A 26579-nucleotide genomic window follows, 5' to 3' on the forward strand; every position below is an offset into this window, starting at 1 on the left:
TATGACCGAAGATAACATGTGCAGAGAGCCATTATTAGATCAGAAGAGACCAAATGAATCACAAGGCGTAATGAATAACCGCGGCTAATCATCAAAGAGATTGATTGTCAGGAGAGACGTTACCAAAGTTTGGGGGCAATTAACTTGAATGAGCATCAGGAGGTGTTATTGTCAATCATCAATTACAAGACCTGATTGATTGCTCATGAAAGAATCAATCATTGATAACGTCAAAAATATCACAAACATGAATACTGTTCTATTTGTAATCAATGCGGTCTTAGTTGTAAAGACTGGGATTGTTTCTTTTCCTTCATTCAGTAGTTTAGCTTCACTATAAAAAGGACCATAGGATTCATTGTTAGTGGTCCTCGACCAAACGCTCTACGCGATTATTCAAATTTTATCTCAATACATTTCAACATTTCTACAACACTTATCAATCTTCACGTGTTTATCTTATTGCTTTTATTTTACCGGTACTTATTTTTCCTGCACTTTATTTCCCGCAGTTTACATTCTTGTTATTTATCTTCTTGCATTTGATTTGATGCACCTTTACATTCCTGCACTCGTTAAGAAAATCACCAAAACGTTTGGATCTAGTAAACAAGTTTTCTAGCATTCATGCGTTTCTTTGTTCATACCCGTATAGAATCAAGGCATCAGGGTAATAATTTATACTTTGATTTTATTTTTACCGTGACTTGTGAGTATCTGCATCCCATAGATCTATCAATTGTCACTCGCACTTTCACGTTCACTCACCGAGTTGCACAGCACGAACATTCCGGATCGGCTTTACCGTGCTAAAGTCCTTGCATTCAAGGCAGAGAGAACCCTGCGGCCGAGATTGATCCTTCCTCGGCCCACAATCAACTGATTGGAAGTCAGATCGGCGCAAAGATCTACAATCTAGAACAAAACCTCGCTTGGCCTACCGGCCGCGAGTTGGCACGCCCGCGCACACGTCATCACTCCAGAAGGACACGTGTAAGCCAAAGAAGCCCTCGGCCCAGTGACACGCGGCCGGGACGATTTTTGAGCGAGATGTTTGCCTCAAAATCGTCTCGGCCAAAATTAGAGGCCGAGAGACTTGTGGTCCAATTGTCCTTCTTGATACGCAGGCGTGCCAACTCGCGGCCAATTGGCCAAGCGAGATTTTGATAAGATTTGCGCTTGATCTGACTTCTTTCAAGTGACTGTGGGCCGAGGAAGGAACCGTCTCGGCTGCTGGGTTCTCTTGCCTTTTTTGCAAGGACTTTCGGCGTCTTCACCGATGTTGCATCTAAAAAGATATTTTTGATATAGGTTGCAGAAAGTAAAGTGCGAAAAGTGAAAGAACAAAAATCTAAATGCAAATTAATTAAATTGCATAAAATTTAAAGAGACTGAAGAGTAAATTGCAGGAAAGATAAAGTGCGGAAGGTAAAGAAAGCGATAAAAATTAAAGTAGGCTAGAGAAAGAATGAAAAGATTGATATTGTAGAGAATTTGATGTATTGATTTTGAGTTGTGTTGGTCGGGGACCTTTTACAATGACCTAGGAGGGTCGTATTTATGCAGTCACATACATAAGGTTTAGGAAATAAATTACAATTAAATTAAATGAATTTCGATCTTAATGACCGAAATTAAGATATGCTCCATATTACTTCATTCCTTAACCGCACTATTACTACTTCCTTCTTACGGCGCCATTATATTTGATTTGTTTTAATTTCTGCAATATTGTCTTCAATGCCTTCAAACTCAATAACATCTCGGCATTAATTATATCAAAGAATAATTATTGCCGTTATTTCCTTCCCTTCTCATTTCTTCTCCAAAAGTTAATATCTAATAAAATCTCATAAATATGAAATTTATCGAGTATCAACAAGAAAAACACTATATTTTCCTCATCTATCGGCCAATTGATTTACGGGCCGGTTTACCAAAAATAGGTACAAACAACTATTTGTAATGAAACTTTGTTGAAGTTAAATTTTAATATGGTTGTTCATTTCATGCATTTTTTATGGTGTGTATGATTTATCTTGTTTTCTATCATGGTGATTGTTGTCTTGATATACTCAAATCGAATCATTTATGTTCATGGTGTGTAATTGTGTTTAGAAATGAGTAGAATTAGAGGAAATGAGGTCAAAAACCAAAAACCAAAAACCAAATGGAAAGAATGAAGGAAAGAGCGAAGGAAAGACTGAAGGCAAGAACTATTTGCAGTGGAATTTAGATATGGAGCATGCTTTGGCTGACATACTTCATGAGGAACGAGGTTTGGGCCATAAAGGAGATAATGGTTGGAAGGCTGTAGCTTATAATATAGTTGATATTTTATCTGCACAATTTGATATTCAAATAACTGCTAACAATATAAAAAACCATGTGAAGTAATGGAAAAAGTTTTATGGAATTGTGAGTCATATCTTGAGCCAAAGTGGATTTAGTTGGGATTCCTCAACACAAATGATAAGCATCGATGAAAACAGTGTATGGGAAGAATATGCGAAGGTATGTAACTCTCATTAATTTCTTTTTTCCATAATATCGTTCTTCTATTCTACTAACTCTTTCTTATGCAACTTTTATTATTTGTTTGCAGTCTTATGATGAAGCTGTAAGCTTTCGGTTTAAAAGAATCCAAAGTTGGGATGATATAGTTTATTTGTGTGGCAAAGATAGAGCCACTGGAAAGGGTGCTGAAACAGGTTTTGAAGCCGTTGAGGTTATGACTCCTCCTGTTAATGAAGATAATCATGTTGATTTGGAAGGTGATGACCAAGCATCAGAAGATATTCACATCATTGAAGACATTTCACCGAACCAAACAAGTTCTTAGAAAAAGAGAAATGAAGCTACAGTCTCTTCTAGTGTATCTTCTCCAAAGAGAAGAGTAACAACTAAAGATGTCTTGGGTACTTCAGTGGATAGAATGGCTTCATCTTTTGAAGAACTCATTGGTGCTACTACAAAAGTCTTGCCCTCTTATGACTCCTCCTGTTAATGAAGATAATCATGTTGATTAGGAAGGTGATGACCAAGCATCTCAGAAGATATTCACATCATTGAAGACATTTCACCAAACCAAGCAAGTTCTCAGAAAAACAGAAATGAAACTACAGTCTCTTCTAGTGTACCTCTTACAAAGAGAAAAGTTACAACTAAAGATGTCTTGGGTACTTCGGTGGATAGAATGGCTTCATCTTTTGAAGAACATTTGTGCTACTACAAAAAGTCTTGCCCCAAAAGATGTATGGACATACATAATGGCAATACCAGATATTTCTAGAGAAGAATAACTAAAAGCATGCTCTTGGTTTATACAGAACGACAAACAATTTCTCATGTTGAAGGAAGTCCCAGTGGAAATGAAAAAAGACATGGTGTTGATATTTATTTCAGATGGATCTTCATAGGATATCTTCTTAAAATGATAGCTACTGGTACTTATTGTTTTTAGATTTATGATAGCTACTGGTATTGTCAGAACATAAATTTGGATTTTTTGAGCACATGTATTGGTCTAGTTTAAATTTGGATTTTACATTTTCATTACGGTATTGATTATGGTATCTCTTCAATCATGATCATTTATTTGTTTGATTCGATTTAAATTCCATTAACAAAAATTAGTCCAAACACTAGAATTCATAATTCTTGTCATTTTAGAAATTCTACATTATGAAACCCAAACGATGGAATTCTCAATTAATGGAATTTAAATTCATAAAATTGTAATTCCAATGATTTTAAAATTTCTGTAAAAATTGAAATTACTTTTATCCAAACACAACCTTAGTGTAGTCTTAGGGAAATTATAACAAGGTTCTGGACCATAGTATGTGTGGTGGTCTGGATTGATGTCATTGGTCAACGTACATGACTTATACTTAATTCTGATTGGTTATCTTAATTTAATTTTTTTTTTTTCACCCTCTGCATTGTTCTCACCAAATTCAAGTACATGGCAATGCCACGTAATACTTCGAGACCACAGAATTATTCTGTGCATAGTCTTAAGCCTCTGTTAGTATAAATTGAAGAACTCCCACCATGTTAATCAAGCTTAATTAGCACTTGTACAATTACCAAGAAAAAAATAACAATACCAGATCTTTGTCTGTTATTTCTTCATCTACCTTAGCTTTTCGCTTTTTCACCATTACCAGAAAATCAAGCATGTTACAGCCACTGCGTATTATATTTGGATGGAGCGGCCGGAACAACCGTACCGTAGGTAGATTCATGGCCCTTGGTCCCATGCCTTTGCCTTTGATCAGATATCCCTGGTCGTTTACCTATCGAGGATCATAAATCTTTGGGCTGACCAATGATTGCATGCATGTTGTTGTTTTTTCATGTAATGCTTTACCAGTTGGACACTGATCCAGTCATCCAGATAGAGATTTTGATAAACTTCATCATAGTTAATTCAATCAGTAGAACTCTAAATTAAACGACAGGTAAAGTGTGGCTGTTTTGCAAGAGAACGACATACTATTATATATGTAAGAGCTCTCTTAATTTTTACCTTAAGATCACTAGTTCATCTCTAACAAGATGAACGTTTTAATACCATCAATCCCCTAGCTGTGAGAGTGAGACTCAAGCACGCACCACCTTCTTTGCGTTTTCTACTGATCCGACCAATTCTTTCCAATTCATGTACTTCCTGTTTTTACATTTTCATCTTCACACACATTATGTGTGTGTGAAACAAACTCCATATGTACTAATTAGATACAAATCTCTTACCTGTATAAAAGAGGTTCAAAGGCACCACTACGAATATTCATTACCATACAGGTCCTACAGGAACAGATCTTCTCATTCATACATCGCTCAATGGCCAGCACAGCTCCAAGAATCCAAGCTCTTGACCTTCCATGGCTACTACTACTTTTTTTCGTCTTTTCAACCTTCATCATCAGTTCTTGTTCTTCTCCCTTGAGAAAAATACCGAGGCTCCGCATCCTACAAAGACCTATAACTTTTCGAAATCACAGCACTTCTGTTGCTGCCCGCCACCATTTCAGGACGTACTATTATGCTCAAATGCTAGACCACTTCAACTACTGGCCAGGGAGTTATGCCACCTTTCTGCAGCGTTACATGGTAAGTTCTATGCATTGGAGAGGTGCCGGTGCAGCCGCTCCTATGTTCGTGTACCTTGGTGGGGAGGAGTCCTTGGACGAAAGTATTGGCTCCATCGGATTTCTCACCGATAATGCACCGAAATTTGGTGCTTTAATGGTATATATAGAGGTCAGTAACGGAAGGGTGCATTTATTAAGGCGAATTATTAACTGGATACATTTTTATTCTTGTTTTAATTTGTTAGAGGTAATTCTTACCTAGCTTAATTAGTTAATTAATTAGGTGACTTACTTTGTGAGCACTTGGATTCCTTGCACAGCATCGGTACTATGGGAAATCAATTCCATCTAGACCGAACATTCAGGATATATACAATGCTACCAGCCTCGGATATCTGAACTCCGCGCAAGCTCTGGCCGATTATGCAGAAATTATACTACACTTGAAGAAGAATTTATCGGCCGATGCTTCTCCAGTAATTGTCATTGGAGGATCTTATGGGGGAAGTAAGACATAAATGATGAATTACGAAAACGGTTTGTGTTTTATTGGCAATTTGCTTAACAAAAACCTGCTCATCAACTTTGTACGTGTTCTACTATCTGTTGTTTTTCAGTGCTTGCAGCATGGTTTCGCCTCAAATACCCGCACATTGCTGTGGGGGCATTGGCCTCTTCCGCCCCACTTCTTTACTTTGATGACATTACACCATCAGATGGGCTTCATTCCGTGGTCACAAACAATTTCAGGGTGAGAATTAAGGGTTTCCGTGCGCGCTATTATTGCTGTCTGAGTGCATGATCAGATTTGATTTGTTGAACGTACATTCATGCAGGAAGCGAGTGAGAAATGCTACAATACCATAAAGAAATCATGGTCTGAAATCGATAGAATTGCTGTTCACCAAGACGATGGTCTTGACATCCTCACTGAGAAATTTCAAACTTGCGAGTAAGATATCAGTGTATTATATTTGGTAGAGATAAATTATTCATGTATTACATTTGGTTTTTGGCAATTAGACCTTTGGAGGATGGAGATGAACTCGAGCTAAAGGCCTACTTGGAGTTCATATATATAACTGCATCTCAGTATGATGACCCTCCAACATATCCAGTCAATCAGATCTGCAACAGTATAAATGCAGCAGCAGACAGAGGAGATGATATCATTGATCGAATTGCCTCGGCTGTTAATTATACTCGTCGAGGAGAGAATAGAGGTCAATGCTTGGACCTAAGTAGCGAACTTCGCCCATCAGATGATGCAGTGGATGGTTTGAACTGGTTATGGCAGGTAATATTTCACACAAATTAAGAAAGATCGAATATACAGGGGAAGCATACACTTGAATTTTTAATGCAAAATTATATATGCTTCTAACAAAACTGCTTATGCAGAAATTAATTCACTGTCTACAATTTATAGGCATGTACTGAAATTTTTATGCCAATCGGTCGAGAAACGAACGAGACTATGTTCCAGGCAGAACCATTTGATGCGGATTCCTACAGTCAAAGGTGCCACCAGTTATATCAAGGTGCCCTCCCTAGACCCCATTGGATCACAACTTATTATGGGGGGCATGTAAGTATCTCAATACATTCAGAAGTATGTAAATGGCTGGATATTATGAATTGAAATAAAAACGTAACCCTTAACCTATATCTCTTTTTTCTTGTAATGTTCATATTGTAGCATATAAGGATGACCTTGGAGAGGTTTGCCAGTAACATCATTTTCTCAAATGGCCAGCGTGATCCTTTTAGCGTTGCCGGGTAACTTCAATAATTTCGACATTCATGCACATTATCATTTGGAAAATATCATGTAGAGCAATATTCATTTCTCATGATTCAATATGAAATAGCTCCTTGTTGCTTGTATGACAGAGTATTGACAAATATATCGCCCAGCATAGTAGCCGTGACTACACGTCAAGGTAATTAATCAATGGCAACTAATTAGTTTCTCTAAATAAATGGAATGAATGATGATATTGGATGTGTGCTTGCATAAATGCCTGTAGGTTCTCATTGCTTGGACTTATTACCTGCAAGGATAAATGATCCCAGATGGTTAGTTGTGCAGCGACACATAGAAGTTGGGATTATCACAGGATGGATTCGCAACTACTACAATGATTTGCGTATCTTTTCTTCTGAGAAGTAGAAGTAACACATCATGCATATAATGCATACTGCGTGCTGTAGTATATTTGATAGTCCACAAGAAAATCCTCAGTTTCTCTGCTATATGCTTTCAGTTCTGTGTTGTTAATTCGATTACTTGCAAAGATGAGGCACTGTCATGGCTATAACAAAGAATGGGGAAGACGATAGAATTAGGGGTAACAAAATGAATAAGAAGAGTCTGAAGTGTGGAGTTAAAATTAAATTACCAATTATATACAGCCCAAGTGGTTGAAATAATTGATACTAAAAATGTTAAAAGGGTCCAAATAATGATTGACCTGGGACATGATAACACTACAGAGTAAGTCAATTTTGAGGTGCAAAAAAAACACATAATATAAACATGAAAAACCGTGACAGTGAATCAAACCCCTCTAAACTTTTCACTTACCAACAAATGCTAATAACACATCAGTATGGTACAACAGAGACACTTCTTGACATCTTGATTCCAGAAGACACACTTAATAGAAATGGTGCAGTTCATGAAAAAACTCTCAGTGCATCCAAACATCAAGTGCTGCCTCCTTGCTAATAGTTGGACTTGGATCATCTTCCCTTTTACGTTTTGTGGCTATCTTACGTCTACTCCTCTTCGAGTCTTCAACCACATCCATCAGACTACTAAGTGCTGTGTTCTTGATCTCATCGAGGGATTGCCTATCTTGGAAACCCATCTCATCTTTCAACAATGAATCAGCTATATCTGCAATTTCTTTCATAGCAGTAACCTGTAAACAAAAATACATAGTCAATATAATATGATCTGTAAACAAGTAGACATTGTCAATAGGATGATAACATTAATTGGATTGATCAATTAAGCATATGCTTTACTTACTATTCTCTGAAACTCAGATTCTAAAGATTCAGGCCTCCCCACAAACTTCCGAGTAATTCTCTCGTACCACTCCATGTACATGCTTTCATCCACACTTTCCTCATCTTTGATGATATGAAGTCGCCGATCCATCCATTCCTTCAGCTCTGCTTGATTCTTCCCTTTAAGCTGCAAAATCGTTTCCTTTGTCACATCTAACCCCTGGTCAGAAAACCGAATCTTCCTCTCCCATCGCTGTACATCCTTGGGTATCGGTTGAAGCATACCAAACTGCCTAAGGCAACGATCCGGAAGGTGTCTCTCAGCCTTGTCAAAGCATATAAGCACAGTTTCTGATGCCCGTAATATCAAACTCTCTTTAAAATCTTCCATTTCTGGTGAATAATCCAAATCTCTGTACGGGAGCCACTTAACCTGTAGTCAGCAGCATACCAAATGGTGTCATCATGTCTTAAGTAGCGAGATATCACAACAGAAATTGAGCACATATATATTTGACTTACATCTGAAGGTTGAAGGGAATCCAAGGCCTTGCGGTAGGTAACAATATTACTGTTTGATCTTGGTCCAGTAGCTCTACCTTTCCACCGAAGCGCAAACGGAAAGAAACCATCATTTGGCTCCTGATTAAACTTTGGATTGCCAACATTGAGACGATAATAACTCCAACACTAAAAGGAATATATATACAATCAGAGTCAACATTTTAACTGAAAATCATTGAGATAGAGTGATGACAGCCCTCTGCTTTACAATCTAAACCGTGTTCTCATAATATTAAAGGGAAATAATAATATGCATACCTGCAAGAGTGTCAAAGAACCGCTTATGGTACTTTGTGATTTAAGGGAGGCATTTCCAAGAGCTCTATAGAGAAATGCCAATGCTGCAGCACCCCATGCAAATTTTCCAGCTTCATCAAAATTCTTAAACAATGGGAGATACATGGCAGAGACTTTATTCCCAGTTGTTGTAGAAAATATAGTGCAACCAACAAGATATAGCAGATAAGCACGAGTATGATGCTCAATATCTTCGACTGGTGCATCTTCAGGACATTTAGAAAAGCTCTCTTTCAACCAAGTTAGCTTCAACATTCCACCAGTTAGGTCCTCTGGTACTTTGCCGAGTAAATTTTCACACACTTTTCCAGGTGGCCTTGTTACCCCCATAACAGGTTTTCCATCAATTGGTAGCCCAAGTATGAGTGCAACATCTTCAAGTGTTATGGTCATTTCTCCAACAGGCAAATGAAATGTATTTGTCTCCTTCCTCCACCTCTCAACAAGGGCCGAGATAAGTGCATTGTCAAGGCTAATTGTTGGAATCATTCTGAAGTGTCCAAAACCAGCCTTCTCAACTAACTCGATTTGTTTAGGTGTGAGCTTCCATTGTTCAAGCATTGACGTGTGTTCATGACATCTAAGCACACTACGCTCCTGCAGTTGAGTCGTTACACAGAATTAATGGATTGACTAGAACAACTAAATGTAAAATGTGAAATTCAGAATATCTAACCTGCCCCTCCCAAATTGTTGAAGAGATATGGTTCTCTTGATCATAAAGCACAGACTTATCAATTGGTCCGGGATCTATAATTGACCCCATTCCGAGCCCCTAACAAAACACAGAACAGGAAACACTTGGAATGAGATCCATAAGCAACCCAAACAACAATGTATTAAATAGTATTCAAACCTGTAAGCTTTCAATAACTTTGAGATTCAGTTCAATGGGTAGTAATCAGAAATTATATACTGTAACTTGGTTCACTTCTTGCTACTTCTAAATAAAACTATACAAGTTGCTAGGGTAATTCACAACAAAGACACACAAATACAGAGAAAGCTTCATTAACAAACAGGTTATGGATACACAAGGAAAGAAATTCAATGAAAATTTCAATCCTTTTTACACTAAATTTCTAATTGAAAAGAAAAGAGTCAGAAAGATTTAACACTTTGATGAAATTTAAGTTCCTAAAAAACAATCTAAAACAAAAATGTAAGCAATTCTCTTGAAACAGACCAATGCTTCTTTTTAGCTGAATTACAAAATTTGAAAAGCTAATCCAACTTAGAGAACCCAATTGCTTGTTATCTAAACTAGTGCAATGGGAAGTTCAGTAGCATCATTGTTGTGTTTGAATTTCTGGCATTTCCTAAGGAAACCCTAAAAGACAGAGAATTTGAAATGAAAGGTTGAAGCTTGAAAACCATACTGACCTGTGTCTGGGATAGTGGGTTAAATATATAAGAGGATTCTGGAGGAGGGAATTTCAGAAATCTACGACCTTGAAGGAGATGATGACGAACTCAAAAACGACGGAATTTCATCTGTCGTGCACTTCTGGTTCAGCTTCTCTCCATCACTTTAAAAGATAGGTTTACTCATTTTTGGCTTTTGGCTAAAGCCTACAGAGCGGACGGCGTCGTTCCGAGGTTATGTGCTAAAGATGGCCTTTATTAAATAAAGCAGTCTTTATGAAAAAAAAAAAAATCAGAAATGCACTGGTGTTAACTTTTTGTGGAAAACAGAAATGTATTCTTTTTTTGAGGAAAACAAAAAGTTAACACCAGTTGTTCTAGTCAATCCATTAATTCTGTGTAACGACTCCACTGCAGAAAAAAAAAAAATCAAAAATGTCTTTTTTTTTTTTTTTAAAGGGGTTTGGAACCCAGCCTAGCTGAGAGGCTCAGCCTCATGCCCGGTTCTATTTATTTTATTAATAGTAGAATTTTGCATCGGGGGGGACATAAAACCTGAACCCGGAGCTACAGGAAAACAGTGACAATAATCCTCGTAGAGAACATCCTGAATAATAGCAGGAGTCTCATCTAACCAGATATCATCAATAGCAAAAACACTAACAAGGTGTGCAAGCCTATCTGCAACACCACTTGCTTCCCGGTAGGTATGTTGAATTCTAACTGATTGAAAAGCAGAAAAGTACTCTTTACAATCATCTAAAATTCTCTCTTCTTTCTTTCTAAACAACTGATTTGATTCTCTTATCCCCCCTCTCGACAAGTTTCAATTCTTCAATATCTTAAAAGTCATGGCTCTTTTCCTTAAATTCTTCAATACCTGTGGACCTCCTTAATGACCCACTGCTGGTGAAGGCGGAGAGCTCCTTCTCATAGCTGATAATGACAGTTATCCATCTATCTTTCAATAGGTTCGTCCGTCGTCTCCTTTATTATGACATACATCTTTCACCAGTGATGACATTGATGATGGATGTGGTTGTGCTTTCTCTTTCTAACTCTCTAAAGTTGGTTTAATCATGAACTGCATCACTGCATGTAGAACTGGAACTGATAGAGAGAAGAAGAGAGAAGAGAACCTTATCAAATGTTTAAGGAAAAAAAAAAAGTGCACGTGTTGAACAGTGAGAGAGGTTGGTTAGGAATGGTTTAACATGTATGGTCAACCAAGTATTCTTCGTTATGAAAATGTAAACTGGTGTGTACTGAATGCGGTCCCGTTCCCCTGGCCAGCTGCTGATCAGGGATTATTTGCTCAACTACCGTCCGATTGAAATCGGACGGTTGACATGTATTTAGAATTTTCAGAGATGATACATCTCAACCGTCCGATTGAAATCAGACGGTAGTTGATCAAATAATCCCTGGTCAGCTGCTGACCAGGGGAACATCTCTGGCACCGAATGTGAGTAACCATGCTTTTGAAAAATCAATAAATTAAATATTGAGTATGTCAAAGTCTACCGACCATTTCTATTTTTTTTTTTTTTGTTGGTTAATGTACATATTGTTTACCGTCAAATAGAAATAACATACACATGGTGATAGTTTTAGCCATGCATATAAACACATAGGGGGATGTTGTACGTATATTTATTTGTACCACTAACCGCGGTTAATTCTGTACTAAACAGGTAAAGACCTCACAGACATTGAGACAAGATACTCAGGCATATATATACAATCTATGTCTATACAAACCAACTGCTAAATCATGTACTGCAGAAATCCAAGAATTTTGGTCGTCCTATCAAATTGTCATCAAACTTGGCGAGTTTGACATCCAATACAAACAGTGGGCATCAATGAAGGGTTCAAGCCACAATAGATTTATTCAGTGATTTGACAAGCCTTCCAATGAAAGCCGACCATTGATAACCAGTGTCACGCCCCTGATTTTTAACATAAATAAAAATCGATATACAATCTCATAATTATACATGCGTGATCGTTCAGTCATCAATACAAAATACCTAGAAATCTTTTTCCCCTTTAAACCAAGTATATACTGATGCCCTGAACCCACTATGTCAATATATACTCGCTCCACAGAGTTATATATTACACAGCTTACGAATTAAATTGTCAACAACAAAATAAAACGCAAATGCTCCTCAGAGCTTACTACAACGGAAGTCCAAATAACAGTAAAGTCACAAAATTGGTTTCCTATCGTTAAGATGCAGGTACGCTACCCCAACTTCAGCCACGATTATCCTGACCTGCAGGATTAACCCCTACACCATTGAATAGTGCACCGGGTTGTCACACAACAAACCCGGTAAGCTTGTGAAAGCTCGTATGAGTAACTCAAAACAATCAACACAACTCACACTGGAAATAAGGAAAACAACTCACACTTTGATTCCTTAAAAGCACGTAACATAGAAAGCAACTCACTCCTTGGTTTCTATCAAAACGTAACATAGAAAGCAACTCACTCCTTGATTTCTATCAGATTGTAACATAGAAAGCAACTCACTCCTTGATTTCTATCAGATCGTTAATAAGGAAAACAACTTGCACCTTGTCCCTTTAAAAACTGTTAATAAGGAAGCAACTCACACCTTGTTCCCTAAAAACACGTAATCTCATGAGTTAGATATAACCTTGCCCCGTTCCCCATGAATCACAATTGGCAGACAGACTAGAGCTCTAACTGAATTCGTAACCAATCGTCCGGCCAAAGACGTGATTACCTGATATGCTGCCCAAGGTCGCTCATAGACCTTCATTCCTCGGACTTCTCAGTGCCTCGGAATAAAACAGTAAAGAAGTCGCACAGGACTCAAAATGTTACACAAATCTCAACGCTTTTCAAAACAAATCGAATCAACAATTCCACAAATCATTTGTTTTCCGAAAAGCTACAACACAAAACAATAAGAAGCATCATTCATGCATATTGTTTTCATAAATCAACAAAATCCAACAACACATATATATTTCACGTAAATATATATATACGTAGTCATCCGCTCATGAATGCCGATTAATACAAACTATAGTTTGCAGTTAAATAAATAACTCTCGAAACGATAAAGGTAATTCCGTTCGTAAATGAACCTTGTGAGATTACTCACCTTGAAATTCCCGTTGCGTCTTCACACCACTAGACTGCTTACAGAACGCTCTCTGTCAAGCACCTAAGGAAGTACAGCCTTGATTCAGTCAACGAATCACAATTAAATAAAGTTCGAATCCCCAAATCGAACTAAAATCTCAAAGTAACGCCAATTGAGGCGAAACCACTTCCGAGACCTCCCAAAGTCTCCAGAATACTTCCACAATCGATATGTCCAAACCACATGTCGATCGGACTCTCGGATCCTCACGGATCGAATGAATCAAACGGTTCGAAACGGTAAAGATCATAACAAATTCATACGAACTTCAAAAATTGCGTATTATATATCGAAACGCTCGTATCGACGAGTGGAAGATATATAATACCAGAAAAAGTCCCTTAAACGACCGGAACGCCGCCAAAACACCACCACAGGCGGTGCGCAAACTCACTATTTCACAAAACTCCCAACATCAAAGATCTTCATCTCAGCATGCTTATCAACTTTCATAACTAGCCTCAAGTCAGAATCTAAGCAAAAAGGGTCGAAATCTACCTCACAAACCATGAATCACTGTTCAATCCGAGTTAAACCAATTTCCACGTAAATCGATCCAAACAACCACCACAGATCGATGAGGGAGGCTTCTACGAACTCACAACAAGAAGCATGAAGCCACGACGTCCCCGGAATTGCGTTTTCCAACCGGGTCTGAATACACCAAATTTCGCCGCCTTGCTGCGCCGTCGCCACTGAGAATCGAGGCTAGAGGATGCCACAAGGAGGAGCGCACGGAGGAGACGAGCTGATCTGGAAAGTTTCACCGCCGGAGATCGCCAGAAAAGTTGGGTCGGGACACCGGGTCCGGGTCAGGTCAGACGCGGGTGAGGAGAGAGAATGGAGAGTTTTCTGATTTCCGGAAATGGAAAGTGAGAAAATGAAAATAGTAAGTTTCCGAAAATGGGAACCCCTTGATTTGCCGCTTGGTTCAGCCAAGGCTGCGGACCAGTAGCTTGTTGTTGCGCATATACGTGTTGATTGAGGGGTTGAACATGTCTCGCAACATTATTCTGGTTGAGGGCTTGATGAGCTAGGTGGTTCTGAGGCCGTGGAATTTGGAATACATGATTCTGGTTGCCTGTATTTTGCCCTAAGTGTCCACTAGGCAAAGCTTGTTGAGTTGACACTTGTTGAACTAATTGTTGTCGCGGCTCTAAGAAAGACTGTTGTTGACCTAGAGAATGAACAGTCGCGGCTGGTCTCATCGGCAATGGTGCAGCCTGTCCAGTTGGAGGTGGTACTTGTTGTAATTGACTGCTTTGACCTTGCTCCAAAGACCAATTTCTATTGCCTTCATTCTGACTGCTCTGCGACACCTGTGTTCCTGTTCCAGTCTGAAACCAACGCAGCCACGCATTCATCATATCAGACTGGATTCCCATGCTGCGGTTGAGTTGCCCAAAACTACTTTCAAGACTGCGGTCAAGCCGAGTGAAACAATTTTCAAGACTTCGGCCCAACCGGCTAATGCCGTCTTCAACGTTATCAAGATCATGGTTAAGACTCTGCCAAGATACATCAGCCGCAGTGGTTGCAAGTGCGCTTGTAGGTACTAGTTCATACAATGGATTAAATCCTGATGGCCACGGAGTTTGTCCTGTACCAACCGTTGCAGACGCATTAAGCGGATCATACAACGGATTATAGCCTGGAGAGAACCCCCAAGGGAACGATCCAATACTGGCTGTAGCTGCTGGCACACTGACTGACTCATAAGGAGGGGTATACCCTGGTGGTAGGCCCCATGGATAAGTTACGGGATCATACGGTCGAGTACCAGCCGCAGTTGTAAAATCAACTCGATTTGTTGTCCCTGAGGTTTGGACGATATGTGACTGCGGCTGCTGACTGAAAGATGGATGACTTGCTATAGTGGAGGCTGACACTACCGTGGCGGTCGTCGCAACTGATGATGCAGGATGTGCCATGACTCCACTCGTAGAGATCCCACTTGACGTGGAAGCTGATGGTTGAACTGACGTCATTGGGAGACTTGACATGGGCACAATGAGATCTCTAGAGGTAGCTGATCTATTTGGACAAAAAGAAGAGGTATGGCCTTGTTGCCTACACCTGTAACAACGATTCCCTCGAGACTTGGCGTAGGGATCAGGTAACATTCACCGAGTGTTGTCCCACTGGGCGTGCCAAAAGATGTTCGCTCAAAAATCGTCTTGGCCGCGTGTCACCGGGCCGAGGGCTTCTTTAGCTTACACGTGTCCTTCTGGAGTGGTGGTGACGTGTGTGCGGGCGTGCCAACTCGCGGCTGGTAAGCCAAGCGAGGTTTTGTTATAGATTGTAGATCTTTGCGCCGATCTGACTTCCAATCAGTTGATTGTGGGCCGAGGAAGGATCAATCTCGGCCGCAGGGTTCTCTCTGCCTTGAATGCACGGACTTTAGCACGGATCGGCTTTACCTAGCCGGAATGTTCGTGCTGTGCAACTCGGTGAGTGAACGTGAAAGTGCGAGTGACAATTGATAGATCTATGGGATGCAGATACTCACAAGTCACGGTAAAAATAAAATCAAAGTATAAATTATTACCCTGATGCCTTGATTCTATACGGGTATGAACAAAGAAACGCATGAATGCTAGAAAACTTGTTTACTAGATCCAAACGTTCTGGTGATTTTCTTAACGAGTGCAGGAATGTAAAGGTGCATCAAATAAAATGCAGGAAGATAAATAACAAGAATGTAAACTGTGGGAAATAAAGTGCAGGAAAATAAATAACAAGAATGTAAAGAGCAACGAAGTAAAGTGCAGGAAAGATAAGTACCGGTAAAATAAAAGCCTTAAGATAAGCACGTGAAGATTGATAAGTGTTGTAAAAATGTTGAAATGTATTGAGATAAAATTTGAATAATCGCGTAGAGCGTTTGGTCGAGGACCTTTAACAAAGATGTCTATGGCCCCTTTTACAGTACAGAATAAAGATAACAAAACTAATACGTACAATCTCAGCTCTTAATTGTTGAGACTGGATTGATTACAAATTGAATTCTAAGAATAAAATTCCTTTGATGTGCATAATTGACAATCAACCATCATGATTCTTCAATGATTATTTTGCAACGGCCACACTCAGTACTGTAATGTCTCTGAACGTAACATTTGGCATTTAGTAGCTCATAATGTCTTGCCAAACCCGCCATCAGCGTCCCTAACTAACTGAAATGGGCATTGCTAGAACCATCTCAGCCGCAAGTAAACCAGACCTCAGCTGAGGCAAAGTGAGCCGGACCTCGGCTGAGGTGAAGTGAAGTGAGCCGTACCTCGGCTGAAGTGAAGCTAGGCCTCGGCTGAGGTGAAGTGAGCCGTATCTCAGCTGAAGTGAGCCGTACCTCGGCTGAAGTGAAGCTGGGCCTCGGCTAAATATTTATTGTATCACGGCTCACTATGTCCCAGACCTGCTTCATGTAGGACCCAACTTAACGCCACGTAGGCCTTGCTAAATTTAGGTTCAAACACAATGCAGCATGAGCCCAATTGAGAGTAGTGGCCACTTGTTTGTCCGTCAAACGATGAACAAATCGATGAACCAATTTGAATAAAGTTCATATGCAGATCCAAACTCGAACAATGTGTATATAAGAAGTCCTTGTTAAAGGCTCATTGAAGTAAAGTAAATTTTCATTTGAGTAACTGAGAGCTAAAAATGATAATTATATGTATGTCATAAGTTAACATATTATAGAATTTTTTGTATTATATATGTATATTCTTCATATTTTTCACAATTAATTAGGATGATTGGATGTAAACTAAAGAAGCTAAGAATTGCAGATACATATGTACAAAAAACAAACCTCTACATAAATTTGTTTGACAGATTTATTTTTTATTTGTTCTTTCTTGTTTAGGGTTTAAGCTATTGGGAGTTTCTATTCAAATTTAGAGATAATGAAGTACAAAATTAATGTTAATAAAAGTATACGTACGGACAAAACAAACTATGCAAATTGTTTACATGTTAAAAAAACACATCCACATATGATTAAGGCCTAAACTTTAAGCCTTATTGAAGGCCCTATCATTACTCATTATATATATTCCACCAACACAAGCCATAAATCAATGTTATTCACTAGCCTAAAAACCTAAGAAACTAAATAACATTAAACCAACCAATTATGGTTGAAAAATTCTTGAAAAAGTCAACTCATTTTGAAATATTTTTACCTAAATCTGGCTTGATTGTGCAGCAGAACATAGCACCTAGGTCAGGGCCATGAAAAAGTTTCCAAAGACGCAAATGGTGGATAACCAAACATGAGATTATGATCTTCATTCGATTCTTCTACGTATCGTAGACCTTGATCAGATGGTGGTAATAGAGGCTTACCAATTCCTTGTTGAGTACTCTTTTGATCAGGTAAAGAAGGCACTGATGAAGGTCTACTATCAACTGCATCATCTGGTTGGACACTCTTTTCACTTTTTTCATGAGAAAATGTCATTGGTTGTGGGCTACAATCAGGTGATTGCACAATAAATTTTTGATCCGGAAATTGCCTACCACATTTCTGATCAGAACATGCCTCATCTGTACATACTATTGATTCTGATGTGACATCAAGTGATTGCATAATAAACTTTTCGTCTGGAAATTGAACACCACACTTTTGATCACCTGTACATACCATTGATCCTGATGTGACATCAACTGGTTGCATAATAAACCTTTGGTCCGAAAATTGCACACCACGCTTTTGATCAGAAAATTGCACACCACGCTTTTGATCAGAAAATTGCACACCACAGTTTTGATCAGGAAATTGCATTGGTGAATAAGTGCCACAAGCCTGTTGCATTTGCCCCATATTTGCATAACTATCCCCAGAATTCAAAGAGACTGGTTGGAATCGGTGGTGATGAAGCATGTTGTTCATATTGTTGTTAACTAGAGCACATAGAGGCCGCTCACCCGGGTAAGGAAATGCATAATTAGGATACGCCCTGTCAAACTCCAATGGTGGATGAACAATAGGGTAAGGGTATGCCTTTTCAGACTCCAATGCTTGAGGGTTATCAACTTGACCGTTCGTCTCCATCTCCATGTCCATGTTATCTGGTAGTGATGTATCTTCAACAGGATCCTCTACATGATTTCGGCTCTGGCTTTTGTTGTTCTTGTTATCAGCTTTCTTATAAATTCTACACAGCACCCAGTTATCCAACTGCATGCATGACCATAAATAATAAGTTCCGTAAGGAGAACACAAAGAGGATATTACCATAAACTAATTACGAAGGGTTAATATATTATATAATGAAAAAGAAAGGCAACGAGAAACTCATATATACCCTCATGTCATTTTCAGTCCTTTTGGGAGGACGAGAATCAGGGGAATCAGGGACTCGATACTCATGCATGATCCAATTCGTCTTTTTACCCTTTGGAGGTTTACCTCTGTAAAAAACGAGAGCCTTTCTACACCCAACCTCTACATTGCCAGACCTTATTGTTTTGTCAGCTCCTGTGGCCTTCCAATATCCATCACCAGCTGCCCTATTTGGTCGAAATCCATTGCGATACTTCCGGTCCCTTGGAGTAAAGAAGTACCATTCTTTTTCTCCATAAGTTTCATATCTTTCTGTTTTAAGAACCAACAGTAAACTAAATGAGAGCGTATTGTAAGATTTTTAGGTAATGCAGCTAACAAAGCAATCTATCATAGCAATACACTAGAAAAATGTTCAAAAAGCATAACATCTCTATATCAAACATATGGAAAAACCTGTAAAAGGAAAAGAGTTAATCATACTAATCAACATCAAAATTGTATTCATTAGACCAGTTGACAAACTATCTGATGAGGTGAAGACCCTAAACGAAATAAAACTAAACAAAACTAAATCAACACTGCCAATTATAGCATCTAAATCCTAAATGAAACGAAATTAAACAAAACTAAAGCAACAGAGCTCACATCCCATTTTAACATCTAAATTTTGATGGAAAAGAAAAATTGTATATATTCTGACCATATCTCATTGTGTATATATTGTGAAGGCCTAGAAGCGTACGAAAAGTAATACTCCAAAGGAAACTTTTTCATAACATATCTCATGGATTCACGTAGCCTATATTGGCGATTAAACTTACATACATAATAAAGAATTAAACAAAGAAGTTTGCATTAGGGTTAGGGTTTACCAGCAAGCGTCTCGGGATTGTGGCGGTAGAGGTTAACTTCCATGATCTTGTTGGGGGGCAATGGCTCGTCCATGATCTTCTTCTGCAGGTAATACCGAACAAGTTCGTCATCACGAGGATTGAACCTATACCCAGGTGGAAAACTGTTCAGAAAAGCATCCTGCTGCCTTTTCTGATTGTTATTGAAATTGTTCAGCTCCTCTTCCACGTCCGAAAACTGATCGACCTCTGCTGCAACAGAGGACACAACAATGGCATCATGCGTCCCGGTCAAAGAAGCCTTGCGATCAGCTTCATTTGGAATTGGTTGCAGTTGCTTTATAGGACTAGGGCTACCGCCGTAAGCAGTAACTTGGGTAACAGAAGCCTTGGGATGCGGATGACTTTGCTGAACAAGCTCCATAGTTGGACTCTTTGAGGGAGAAGACATTGACAGAGACGCAAGTATGACTCTATCTCTCTCTCGTTGAGAAATTTGTTGAGTCTATGAGTTGGAGTCGGAAACAAATTTAAATGAAAGCCCTCAGCAGATGCGATAAAACACCCTGATTTTTTGCTGGAGAGTTCAGTTCAGATAGGACTAAAATATTCACAATATTTATGATAACTATCGTGTTATTAAATTTGAAACTATCTTCTATAGATTACCTCTATCTGATAGAATTTGTTGTTCCTAGCTGTATATATGTATATATTTGATATTTCTAAACAATTATCACATTTTTTTAATATCATATTATCAATTTTCTACATCCCAAAAAAAAAAAAAATTATCAATTTTCTATGTCAACAGAAAAGATAAAATAAACCATAATTTATCAGATGGTGTAATATGAACATGCATATGCTTTCAATAAGTTTCGGTAGTTCCACGTATAATTAACTTAATAAAATAAAATTTCTGGTACGATTAGTAGAATACAGTGGTATTGCAATTATAAAATAATGTTCCAATTCCCAGGGCATGAATTTGAGGGTTGAGGATGCCAATCCAGATCATGAAATGGAAGGGAATGATGACAATTAATGCTGACCAATTTGAGCCTGCTTTTGATCATGGTCTCCCAACTCAAGATGATATGGATCATGCTGTTTATGCTACACCACCAACCTACGAGAGTCCAAAACAGATAGCCAGAGATGACCTGAACAATGAAGCTAATCCAGACTCTGCTAATGACACGTCATCATCCGTACCTTAACCATGAGAGTAGCTGCATGAAACTGTAGGGGTTGTACAGAGGATGGCTTCCTGCCCTGTTTTTTGTTAAATCAATTAATTTGGATGTATTTTGCTTGTTAGATACCAAATTAAGTGAGGATGCTGCTACTACTATCTGCTCTAAGTTTCAGTTTCATCATTATGCTTCTGTTAGTCTTCTGGACAATCTGGTGGTCTCATTTTGCTTTGGAATGATAATAATTTTACTCTTAATATAGTCTCTAAACACTTTAGATATATTCATTGCACTGTTACTGATATTCATAAACAACTTACTTGGTTCTGTACTTTTATCAACATGTATCCCCATAAGGAACTACAACTTGAACTTTGGAACCTTTTAAGAACTTTAAACCCTCCTAACTCTTTACCTTGGGTCTTGATTGGTGATTTTTTAATTGTATATTAGATATGAGAAATTATATTCGCACATCCCTAAATACTTAATACACACCTCTTACTTAATACACCACCCATTTGATTTCTTATTCTATCATTTTATTAAATACACCACTCAAACTACCTAAATTATCCTCAAATCTCAAAATTCTATATAAAATCACTATATATAAATCAATATTAAAATCATCATGCTAAACTTTATCATAATCACAACATTCTATATATATCATAATGAATTTAAATACATTTAATTATCAGAATCATCATAATAATTTTAATTTTCTTTCAATTATTATCAAGAGACCTGTACAATCTTAACAATTTTGTTATTCAAATTGCTGGTAGTCAAAATTGTTGAAAAATAATCAAATACACATGAAGAGGATCTCAACTAGGTTTATAACTACATTGTTATTATTTTCTCTCCATTAGTTATAATTTTGTAATGCAAAATTGCTAGTAGTCAAGCTTGTAGAAGAAGATTCCAATTAGGGTTTATATATCATACTAGGTTTTATTTTCTTTCTATTAATTACCAAGAAAAAATATGAACGATCATAAGAATTTTGTAATGCATAATTGCTAATAATCAAGCTTGTCTTGATTATCATGAGTTCATGACAAGCTTGATTATAACATATTCGAAAGATTTCAACTTGAATTTATAACAATATTAAAAGCTATTAAACATATTCCAATTATAGTTCCTTTTCTAATATGAATGTCTTTTCAGTCATTTCATTTACCCATATAATATGATTTTAAATGTAAAAAAATTAGAATGTGTATTAAGTATTTAGGGATGTGTTAATAAAATTTCTCATTAGATATTAATGAAAAAAAAGGAGGAAATAAAAGATCTAACATTTACATGAATCAATTCATGGCCTTTATCCAGTGATGGATCCAGGATTCAAAAATGGGGTGGGCTGAAATTTTTTCTCTTTAATTGAAGTGAAATAAAGAATTTATCATAGCGGCAAGAAACTGAGTTCAATAACTTGAAAATTGTTTAAGGAAAACCAAAATTGAGAGAGAATTGAGTCGTGCTTTCATTGATAATAGGAGCCTCTTTATATAGAGGATTACAAGACATAGAATCTGAGTTGTAAAGGAAAGATAATCGTACAATTAATCTGATATCTATGAATATCTCCGAGAATATCTCTAATTCAAAACCCTATTACAACTAGGTCAAGTAACCTAGAGTTTGGGCTAGACACATATTCTAGATTTACTTGAACACTCCCCCTTGTGTCGCCCAAACGTGGTGCTCCTCTCGTTGCCTCATTAAGAACCTTGCCGAGAAACAAAAACCCTATGGGACAAAAATAACCTTGGTCGAAGGGAAAAAAGAGCACAACACACCCTTCACGTTTCGAGACCATACATGTAGACATCTCCCCCTGATGTCTGCATCTCCCCCTGATGATCACAGTCATGGGAGTTCGGATATCGTCCGCAGATGATGCTACCAACATGTTTCTCGAAAGTGGAATTTAGGCAATGACTTAGTGAGCAAGCCTGCCGCACTGTCCTCAACTTGAACCTAGTTCACTTGGATCTTGAGAAGAGTCTGTTGTTGCTGATTATCCTTGGTGTTGTCGCTTTTGATGTAGCCTTTCTTCATTTGTTCAAAACAAGCAGCATTGCCCTAAATGCTCATAGGCTCATCTGTGGTAGAGTTCAAACCACAATTGTTTCAAACATGTGTAATTATGAATCCAATCCATATACATTCACGAACCACTTCGTGAAGAGCAATAATCTCTACATTGTCCGAAGATATAGTGACTAGGGTCTATTCTATAGACCTCCAAGATATCACGGTCTTTACCCGTGGTGAACACTTAACCATTTTGAGAATGACCTTTGTGCGGGTCAGAGAGATACCCAACATCAACAAAACCTTCCAAAACACATGTCGTTTTGGGATGGGGATAGTGGACGCAGGCCAGTGTTAGCGGCATTCCTGGTGCGTGATGGGTCCAAATCTATCGTCTCTCTGTAAGGATAGAACAAGCCCATATCAATCGTACATCTCAAGTACCGAAAGATATCTTTTACACCAATCCAATGGCGTCGCGTTGGCGCAAAGCTTAGCTAACAAATTCACTGAGAATGATATGTCTGGTCTTGTACATTGAGCTAAGTACAATAATGCGCCTATTTTACTCAAGTAAGGCACTTCTGCCCCTAGCACATCTTCGTCATCATCCTTTAGACGAAGAGGATCCTTTTCAGGATCAAGACTACGGACGATCATGGGGATGCTTGGAGGCTTGACCTTGTCAAAATGCCTAAGCATCTATCAACACGATGCTTAAGTTCCAAACTGAGATATAATCGTGTTCTCCCAAAATCCTTCATCTCAAACTAGGATTTCAAATGTTCAGCGGTTTCCCTTAACTCTTTAAGGGCTTCCAATGAAGATTATGTCCAACATGAACCGCAATAGAATCTGAAACTTGTTATGAAAACGTGCGGGCATATCATTTCCCAATCAAGTAGTCACTTTAGTGAGCGTTTCAATCTTATTACAAACGCGCTCCGTGGTCTAGAGCCACTTGACTTGGGTAAATGAAGTCCACCATGAACCTTCATGTATATTCCGTATTTAGATCCCCATAGAGATACGTAGTGACCACGTTAAGCTGCATGATCAGTTATTCAGAAACTACCAAACTGACAGGGTAGTGGAGTGCAATGACATCCATTACGAGAGAATATGTCTCATCGTAGTTGATTCCAGGACGTTTCGTGAGAAGCCTTGCGCCATAAGGCGAGATTACCATATCTTTTTCTCAACACGCTTTCTAACGAAGACCCATTAGTCAATAGGTTTTATTTAAGAGGTGTTGGCATCACTGGCTCGAAAACCTTCCTCTTCGTTAGAGAATTCAACTTAACCTGGATCGATACTTTCAATTTAGGTCAAATTTCTCTATGTTGTCATTCATTCATCAACGGAGTGTGGTTCGATGTCATCAGACTCAACAAATTCATGCGCAACGAAATGTGTGACTACATCATCAATTATGATAGAGTTTCTATCCCACGTCTCATGTACACTAGTGTAATTTTCATAGAGCTCTATATTCTCAAGAATAGGTTTTGACGTTGAGGCGTCCTCCAACGATAACCATAATCCGGAAGATTCTCATGAGACGGATTTTGAGTCATGATGATCAAAGAATTGGAATGTGCCAAAGTATCCTTCGAACCCACGGGCCTCCCACACATCCTAGCTGCGGCCATGGCCTATAACGCCAGAGTGCCACTCTCTTTGGCGTTGGTGCCATGCCTACCTCCGTGTAGGGTGGCGCTACGTCCGCTCGTAGGGACGTCCATCCTTGCAGGCATGCTTGTAGCATATTTGTGTGATCTCATCACTTTAACGGGGATCAATGTGAAACATAGTGGGGACAGACCATGCCAATTCATGTCGTTCCTGCTGAACATCCGTGTTCTTATCTCCATCTAACGACGGTAAGACTGTCTCATCAAAGTGACAACCCGCAAATCTAGCGGTAAGGAGATCGCCTTGCAAGGGCATTAAGTGGCGGACGATTGTTGGAGTCTCAAATCCAACGTAGTTGCCCTTTCGTCTATATCCTTTGCAAGTCCATATCCTTTGCATAGGACGGTCTCAGTCCTAATTTCCCTAAGGAACAGGCTTTGTAAATGAGCGAGAGGCTTTAGAAGCAACCAATGAGAATTGTGGTTGGGCCTGAGCGTCTGAAACGCTATTTGAAGCAAAGTTGGTGATTGCAGCATCACCTAGGCGCCATCACCATGATGGACGCCATCCATGGTGTCATGGATAGGAACTGTGCCAGCCCTAGGTTAGTGGTGGACGGCGGCGGTGCTAGAGGTAGCGCCGGGGGTCACACTTAGTCCAGGAATCAACTTTTGATTCATGCTTCATTTCGCTCGAAAGAATAGATGTCCGTGTGAAGTCTTTAGTAGACGGATCATCATGACTAGGATGACCTATCTTGTCGTGACAAAGCCATTATGTGTCTAAATCCAAGAGATCTTCTCTCATAACTTTATTGGATTTAATAGCTCGAATAGTGACATAGAGTTCACTAGAGAGACACATAAACTTCTGTAAGATGCACCTTTGTTCACAATCGTTAGAGGCATTGCAAAGGAACTCATTTCCGTTCTCTACATGCGTTTTCACATGGAATCCATTGGCTATTCATAGGTGCAATTTGCCCTAGGAGCGTAGAGAGTTTCTGTGACAGTAATCAAGGTGCCATTTGGCAAGGGGAACTTGGGCTATTCCATGTCCTTGAATTAATATTGATGACCCAGCCATCGTAGTCACAAAAGTAATATGCTCAGAATCAAAATGGAGTCATAATGAAAAGAACTCGAAATTTTATTCATAAGCCAACGGAGTACATCATTATCTCTTAACCATTAGGAGAATCTAATCCAAATGCTAGCTAATGCAAAATAAAGGTAGTCGTTTGACTTCTTTCAGTAACTCCAAAATAAATATGACCAGGTGAGTAGAGAGATGTCGGTGGAGCAAAGCTTGCTTAAGTACCACTTATCTCAAAACCTTCCTAGACATCATACTCATTTTGGATGAGCCTATATGAAGAAAAACTAAACCAATGGCATTTACTACAAAGTATATGGCAATTGCCTATTATATCTCTTGGAAAAATAAAGACTTAAACAGAATTGGCTATCTATTGATCCCAGCCAGATTTGTAGTCTTCAACCCTTCACTCTAGATCATCTTCTTGATCTTCTTGTTCCACATAGTGAGCTTCTCTTGCTTCAAAATATGCTTTGTAGGCGGTGACAATTTCTTCACGAGCTCTACAAATGTGTGCCCAATGACCGGATACTCCATATCGAGAACATACATCTCTTTGCTTAAACTCCATTGATTGAGGCTCTTTGAAAGCGCCATTTAGATGGCTCTTAGTGTTGGTGGCGCCACCAACATGGCCAGAGACGTTGCCTCCCTCTCTCTTTCCACGTTGACCTCTTCGATTCCGTGTTCGCCTATTTTGGCGGTTACCTTCCCAAGTAGAGCGATTATATGGACCAGAACGTCCAGAAGTATCTCTAAGATTAGGGTTTCACTCTTCGCGCCCTCTCTTAGGGGCGCGACTATAATTAGATTCCAGAATATGCTTTGTTTCCACGGATCTTGAATTATAGTTCTTCACAAGGATGTTGTCATGCTTTTCAGCGACATTCATAGCTCCAATAAGCTCATGAAACCTTGTGATC

General features: G+C 38.7%; 3 protein-coding genes across 4 annotated transcripts; 1 reads left to right on the forward strand and 2 right to left on the reverse strand.

Moving 5' to 3' along the window:
* The first annotated feature begins 4607 nt into the window (after nt 1–4607).
* LOC133734035 (uncharacterized) lies at nt 4608–7346 on the forward strand. The gene is made up of 9 exons (XM_062161695.1): nt 4608–5268; nt 5420–5606; nt 5717–5850; nt 5936–6051; nt 6123–6396; nt 6529–6687; nt 6799–6878; nt 6993–7042; nt 7130–7346. Exons 1-9 carry the CDS (start codon nt 4849–4851, stop codon nt 7270–7272), a joined length of 1563 nt encoding a protein of 520 aa, XP_062017679.1. The 5' UTR covers nt 4608–4848; the 3' UTR covers nt 7273–7346.
* A 134-nt stretch (nt 7347–7480) lies between these two features.
* On the reverse strand, nt 7481–10558 carry LOC133734034 (protein MAIN-LIKE 2-like). 2 transcript variants are annotated; one of them, XR_009858020.1, is made up of 7 exons: nt 10362–10558; nt 9655–9753; nt 8940–9575; nt 8640–8807; nt 8137–8550; nt 7687–8026; nt 7481–7573 (listed from the first exon to the last, which is right to left on the reverse strand). XR_009858020.1 is itself a non-coding variant. In XM_062161694.1 (6 exons), the coding sequence occupies exons 2-6, from the start codon at nt 9742–9744 to the stop codon at nt 7793–7795; spliced, it is 1542 nt and encodes a 513-aa protein (XP_062017678.1). In that variant the 5' UTR covers nt 9745–9753; nt 10362–10558; the 3' UTR covers nt 7656–7792. The 2 variants fall into 2 exon arrangements, 1 of the variants encoding a protein (XP_062017678.1); XM_062161694.1 differs by lacking the exon at nt 7481–7573 and having other exon boundaries at nt 7656–8026.
* A 6922-nt stretch (nt 10559–17480) lies between these two features.
* On the reverse strand, nt 17481–23977 carry LOC133734132 (NAC domain-containing protein 87-like). Its single transcript, XM_062161768.1, has 4 exons — nt 23955–23977; nt 19694–19836; nt 18841–19130; nt 17481–18713 (listed from the first exon to the last, which is right to left on the reverse strand). The coding sequence occupies exons 1-4, from the start codon at nt 23975–23977 to the stop codon at nt 17757–17759; spliced, it is 1413 nt and encodes a 470-aa protein (XP_062017752.1). The 3' UTR covers nt 17481–17756.
* Nucleotides 23978–26579: the final 2602 nt, after the last annotated feature.

The sequence above is a fragment of the Rosa rugosa genome, chromosome 2 (assembly GCF_958449725.1).
Source record: "Rosa rugosa chromosome 2, drRosRugo1.1, whole genome shotgun sequence".
In the NCBI taxonomy this organism is placed as follows: Eukaryota; Viridiplantae; Streptophyta; class Magnoliopsida; order Rosales; family Rosaceae; genus Rosa; species Rosa rugosa.